Below are 6,993 nucleotides of genomic sequence, written 5' to 3'. Positions count from 1 at the left end.
TAATTAATCGCAAATTACATTTGGCTGTGAAAATACCCCCAAAAGATTATTTAATGGTATTTTTATGTTAAATGAGAAAGTATTAAGTAGACATTACAAATAGTTAGGGGTGTAACGGTACGTGTTTTCGTACCAAGCGGTTCACGGAGTAAATTCCAAATGGAAGTGATCATCCCAATGCCCTACTCCAGTGGTTCTCAAACCTGTCCTGGAGTACCCCCAGCACTGCACATTTTGTATGTCTCCCTCATCTATCACACCTGATTCAACTCATCAGTTCATTAGTGGAGACTGCAAGACCTGAAGTGGGTGTGTCAGATGTGCAGTGCTGGGGGTACTTCATGGAGAGGTTTGAGAACTACTGCCCTATTCCCTTCGAAGGGCAGAGCCCTTGGAGTGAGCAGGGCACGTGCGTGCCATTATGTAGTCGTTTGGAATGCACTTGGCAAAGGGAGCGACGTAATTTCCTCATTATCTTCAGCTGGCATGTTCCCGTGACAACGCAGCATGGTGTCCGTCAGCAGATGTCGCTGTTTTAATGGCATAAATGCTTTTTTATTGTTGTTAGCATAACTGTTGCAAATAAAAACATACATTTTATATTTTAAAACATGCTATATATATATAGCATTTTTTAAAATATAAAATGTATGTTTATTTGCAACAGTTATGCTACGGGAACATGCCAGCTGAAGATAACGAACGTCGCTCCTCGCTCCCTTTGCCAAGTGCATTCCAAACGACTACATAATGGCATGCACGTGCCCTGCTCACTCCAAAGTCCCCACTCCAAGAGGATAGGGATGATCACTTCCATTTGGAATTTGCCCCGTGAACCGTTCTATACTGATACTCGTATCGGCACATCCCTAGTGAAGAGTGAGAAGTAGATTATAGATAATAATAATAGATTCTCTCCTTCAACATCTCTGAAGTCTGAACCAACTGGCAGATGTTCTGATAGACGACATTCACCTGAAATTAGAGACCTTGAGACTATTCAAACGTTCAGTTAATCTAGTCTAATAATGTTATAATCCTTATTAAAGTCAAAATTTGGTAAAACATCTTAATAAATAAATATTGTCTATTTCACAGGTGTTCATATTATTTTGTCCAACCCCTGCATGTAAAAAATATCGTCTCAAGTATGTGATATACTGTTTTGATTTACTATAGAAAGTAGAATGTCTTTTTTATCATTACTCAAAAGCCTAGTTAATATTGTTTAAATTAATTTTCTTATATCTGTTCCAGGTGGCGTATTGTGGTTCATGGTGGCATTGATGGCTTTAGCCGTCTAATTGTGTACTTGAACTCTGCCACCAATAATAAAGCTGCTACAGTCCTGACAAGCTTTTTAGAAGGTGTCAACCTTTATGGTGTGCCATCACGTGTGAGGTCAGATAAAGGTGGGGAGAATATCGATGTTGCTCGTTTCATGGTTTCCACCAGAGGAGAGAACAGAAATTCACACATCACAGGGAAGAGTGTCCACAATCAGAGGTATAATCAAACATATACAATGCCTTACTAAGTTTTCAGGCCCCCTTGAAAATTGTTTTGTTTTTAATCTAATTAATTACATGATGTGTTGATTAATTAATCTAATTAATCGCAAATTAAACTTAGCTGTGAAAATACCCCCAAAAGATTATTTAAAGCTATTTTTGTGGTAAATGAGAAATTATTAAGTAGACATTACAAATAGTAGCTTTAGAAATAAATATTTTATTTGATTCAACATAAAATGTATTACACATAAATGTTTAGGCTACAACAGCCCAACATAAACTATGGAACATAATGAAGATAATTTGAGAAACATCTCAAGTTTTTTTCGTTCATGCAATGGAAGTCATTGGTAACCAAAACAGCTTTGTTACCAACAGTCTTCAAAATACCTTCCTTTATGTTCCACAAAAGAAAGTAAGTCATTCAGGTTTGAGTAAATGATGACATGATTAAATTTTTTTGGGTGAACTATCCCTTTTTTCCCCTTGTTTTTTTTTTATTAAATAATACTCTAAATTAGAAACTAAAACTGCCAGCAGGTGGCAGTAAACGTCTTTCATTCGATTCGTTCAAACGGCTGATTTATTCAGGAATTAAGTAATTGGCTCACTTTATGAATGGGCCTCAAAACGCGGATTCATTCAGAAACTAAACACCGCTGTGTTGCTCGGAGACGCACAACAGTTCTGCTCTGGCTTTATAGGTAATATTTTTGTTGGCAAAACTGAGCACAATTGCTCTTGTTATATTCGGGACAAACAGCATCGTGTGATATTGTTCTCGCTGTGTGATATAAATATGAAACAAAAACTAAAACAGGAGCATTTTTTGCCCCAATATCTTGAATTTTAGGCCATAACTGCAGTTGTTGCCCTGCATCATATTTGTCAACAGTCACTGTATGAAATGTAAGATGACGTACAGGTCTGAGGGCGGAGCCAGTGCGTTTTAAATAAAGGAAATTATACTCTAAAAAGAAACCAAAACTACCAGCAGATGGCGGTAAATGTCTTTATTAGTCGGTTCTTCAAACTTCTGATTCATTCAGGAATTCAGTAAACGGCTCTTTATGAATGGACCTTTGAATCATTGGTTCACACGATTTGTTCAAAACGCCGATTCATTCAGAAACACTGCTGTGTTGCTTGGAGACGCACAACAGTTCTACTATAGGTAATATTTTCATTGGCAAAACTGAACAAAACACACAATATTGTGTTTTAAATATAATATAATATCTTAAAATTTAGGGTATAACTGCACTTATGGAGTTATTATCCTGCATCATATTTGTCAACAGTAAACTGTATGAAATGTAAGATGACGTACAGGTCTGGGGGCGGAGCCAGTGCGTTAACTGCGTTAAAATATTTTAATCGCGTTATTTTTTCATAACTAAGTTAACACGTTAAAACTGACAACCCTAATATATATTTATATATACAGTGGGTACGGAAAGTATTCAGTATATATATATATATATATATACACACACACACACACATATACTGAATCTATATATTTATTTTACTACTTCCATTACTTGTTGTCATGCTTTTTATAATTGTCATTTAATTTTATTTCTTTTTTTCCACCCTGATTGTGGAAATAATTGATAAATAAATAATAAAAGAACAGGACAGGTTAATCAAAATGTTTTTACATTTGTTTTAAATTCATGTTAGGCTGAATAACATATATATCTGCTCATAGACAGATCTGCTGATAGATGCCTGCTTTCAAACACTTCCATGTGCATCTGTGTAAGCGCTCAGTGAAGAGCGTGAAAGATGTGTATTTATCAAGCGGCAACCTTCCGGTCTCTCTCTTGAAACCAACAGGGAAGTGACTTAAACTGCAATTCATCGACTGGCCACTAGAGACTGGCTACAAAAGGGAATCAATCCCATAGATCACCCCATGTTAAAATGCCCAACTTTACAGCAGAAAAAAAGTTTACAGCCTGGTACAAAAAGTGGTTTTGGTCTGTATAGCTAATTTTGCCCTTCATGACAACTGTGAGGGGGGTGAATTTTTTTAGAACTCATCCGTTTACATTTTTTTATTATTTTATTAAGCCTTAAAGTTCTGCATAATTAAGGGCGTGGCCACTTGAGTGACAGGTGGATTGCCTGCTTGTCGAGCTAGGCGGGCGTGGTTTCAGCAACCAGGCACCTCAGCTCCACCCACATCCTGCCTTTTTGCCCATTTTCGATTATGCGGGAGATGGCCGGCTCCGCCCACTTTGGGCTTCAAAAATGCTCTTCACAAAACTACGGGTGACGTCACGGACACTACATCCATGTTTTTATACAGTCTATGGTATTTATGTGTTTTTGAAGCAATAATCATTGTGGCCAATCAGAGGTGTTTAAGAATCCACTCAACAGTGCTCAAAATGTTATGGGGAAATGCTGGTATTGTCACATTTTTTTTTTTTAATTCAGTAAATACTCTGTTGGTACTTTTGATAACATTATATTGACAACAGGAGGTTATTTGAATTGTCAGTGTTGACAATTCAATTATGCGGGGAAGTCGTGGCCTAATGGTTAGAGAGTTGAACGCGTAACCCAAAGGTTGCAGGTTCGAGTCTCGTACCGGCAGGGATTGTAGGTGGGGGGAGTGAATGTACAGTGCTCTCTTCCACCTTCAATACCACGACTGAGCTGCCCTTGAGCAAGGCACCGAACCCCCAACTGCTCCCCGGGCGCCGCAGCAAAAAAATGGCTGCCCACTGCTCCGGGTGTGTGTTCACAGTGTGTGTGTTCACTGCTGTGTGCGTGCACTCTGGATGGGATAAATGCAGAGCACTAATTCCTAGAATGGGTCACCATACTTGGCCACATGTCACGTCACTTTTTTTCACTTTTGATGATGTCAGATTACTATTTAGAATTTCCCTGACAAGTCAAGTCACCTTTATTTCTATAGAGCTGAGAAAAAAAATCCACATTGATAACATTTAAAATTGTTCCCTCTTGAGGGAATTGCCATGTGTTACTTAAGGTTTCCTTTTCAGTAGAAACATTTTTTACACTGTTGGCAGGTTGAAAGAGTTTTCATGGTTTCCATGTTGAGCAAAACTCTCTCCACACTTATGGTATGTCTAAGGCTTCTCTCCAGTGTGAGTTCTCATGTGCCGATTAAAGCTTATTTTATGATTGAATCTTTGTCCACACTCCTGGCACATGAAGGGACTCTCTCCATTGTGTATTCTCATGTGGACTGTAAGGTTTCCATGTTGAATGAAACCTTTTCCACACTGAGGGCATGTGTAAGGCTTTTCTCCAGTGTGAATTCTCATGTGCCTTTTAAAACCTATTTTACGCGTGAAGCGTTTTCCACACAGCTGGCAGGAAAAAGGCCTCTCTCCATTGTGTATTCTCATGTGGATTTTAAGGTTTCCATGTTGACTGAAACTTTTTTCACACTGTGAACATATGTAAGGATTCTCTCCGGTGTGAATTCTCATGTGAATATTAAGGTTTCCTTGTTGAGAAAAACTCTCTCCACAGAGCTGGCATGTGTAAGGCTTCTCTCCAGTGTGAGTTCTCACATGCCTGGTGAAGTTTTCTTTTAGAGTGAAACTTTTTCCACACTGAGGGCATATGAAAGGCTTTTCTCCAGTGTGAATTCTTATGTGCTTGTCAAGACTTTCTTTACGAGTGAAACTTTTTTCACAGTGTTGGCAGGGAAAAGGGCTCTCCCCAGTGTGAATTCTCATGTGGACTTTAAGGTTTCCTCGTTGAGCATATCTCTTTCCACACTGAGAGCATGTGTAAAGGTTCTCTCCAGTGTGAAGTCTCAGGTGAGCAGTAAGGTGTACTTTTTGAGCAAAACGGTGTCCACACTGAGGGCATGTGTAAGGCTTCTCTCCAGTGTGAACTCTCATGTGCTTGTTAAAATTTCCTTTTTGGTTGAAACTTTTTCCACACTGTTCGCAGGTGAATGTCTTCTTTTCAGAGTGAATTCTCATGTGGCCTCTAGAGTTTCCTTGTTGATTGAAACTCTTTTCAAACTGAAAGCAAGTAAAACTTCTAGTTTCTGTCTCTTGAGCTTTTTTTCGTGTGGAAGTCTTTTCAGTAGGAGAGCAAGATCTTTCTCCGGTTTTGAAATCATGAAAATTCTCACATTTATCTTCCTCTTCGTTTTCATGAAGTACTACTTTCTCCTCTTTTGGTGCTATAAGGTCAAAGGTGAAAAAACAAAGAAAAGTTTAAAGGCACAAGACAACAGATATCAAAACATTTAGATATGTAATGCATCAAGGCCATATGGCAGAGGGACATTGGTGAAAAAATTGACTCCGAAAAATAGTCTAGCATTTTGTTGGGGTGTGGTAAATGTATAAAAGAAGCAAGGGGGAAGTTCACTCAATATAAGATTCTTCACAGATACTACAACACCCAGGTAAGACTTTACCGGATTAAACTGATGAAAGACAATTTATGTTGGAAATGCCAGCTGGTAACAGGTACCATTTTACATTGTATTTGAGAATGTAGTCTTGTTAAACCATTCTGGAAAAGAGTTATGGATGTCTTAAGTTGGTGGTATGACTCTAAGGGAGCTTTCACACTTGGTTCGATTGCTTGGTCCGAACCAGAGTTCAATTGCTCCCCCCTCCCCCTGCTGGACTGTCTTCACATTATATTATTTGGGTCCGAACCACAGTTCGTTTGTGTCATCAAGCCAGCAGCTGCTTATCCCGTTGCTTAGTAACGACTGCGCAGGAGAAGGCAGCAAAATGCGTAGCATAGCTCTCTTCAATTTTATATTTATGTTTTTGAACCGTTGTTTTTGTTTCTAAAACTTCAGTACATAACGGCACTTACATCTGTCTTACGAATGTACTGCAAGCACTCTAAAAACGCTGAAGGCAAACAGAAATGAGATATACAGTTTTCTGCTTGCAGCGCGTCAGTTACGCTCATCAGGAAAGTGAGTGAAACGCACACAAACACGCATTTTTATCAAATAATACATCATTAATAGCAGTTCACTTCTGCGACTTGGTACGATTGCATTCACATCAGCAGCGAACCGTACTGGAGTTCACTTGAACCGTACCCCAGACCACCCCCTTTGCACGGACTCGGGTACTGTTCGCGGGTGCACACTCGAGTTCGGAAGACCGCATTTACATCATCCAAACGTACCGAACTCTGACGTCAATCGAACCCGGGTGCGCACCAAAAGTGCTAGTGTGAAAGCACCCTAAAATATCTTAACCCCTAAGCTGTTAGGTGACAAGTCTCAAATACATAATCTTTCACGATTTCATTCACATCAGCAGCGAACCGTACTGGAGTTCACTTGAACCGTACCCCAGACCACCCCCTTTGCACGGACTCGGGTACTGTTCGCGGGTGCACACTCGAGTTCGGAAGACCGCATTTACATCATCCAAACGTACCGAACTCTGACGTCAATCGAACCCGGGTGCGCACCAAAAGTGCTAGTGTGAAAGCACCC

General features: G+C 39.5%; 1 protein-coding gene across 2 annotated transcripts in view; it reads right to left on the bottom strand.

The window, feature by feature from the left end:
• The window catches only part of LOC107663244 (gastrula zinc finger protein XlCGF8.2DB-like), a 30,693-nt gene that overhangs the window by 8,952 nt on the left and 14,748 nt on the right, over positions 1-6,993 (bottom strand). Inside the window, exon 3 of one of the 2 annotated variants that reach the window (XM_016453429.1) lies at positions 4,431-5,700. The exons of the other annotated variant lie outside the window; for it this stretch is intronic. Coding sequence (XP_016308915.1) covers positions 4,625-5,700 — 1,076 coding nt within the window. The 3' untranslated portion in view covers positions 4,431-4,624. Of the gene's footprint in view, positions 1-4,430; positions 5,701-6,993 lie in introns of those variants that run through there. 2 annotated transcript variants of the gene reach the window in all.

The sequence above is a fragment of the Sinocyclocheilus anshuiensis genome, unplaced genomic scaffold, assembly GCF_001515605.1.
Source record: "Sinocyclocheilus anshuiensis isolate Anshui unplaced genomic scaffold, SAMN03320099.WGS_v1.1 scaffold2257, whole genome shotgun sequence".
Taxonomy (NCBI): domain Eukaryota; kingdom Metazoa; phylum Chordata; class Actinopteri; order Cypriniformes; family Cyprinidae; genus Sinocyclocheilus; species Sinocyclocheilus anshuiensis.
The sequence above is the reverse complement of the archived record's forward strand: the minus strand, read 5'-3'. Positions and strand labels throughout refer to the sequence as shown.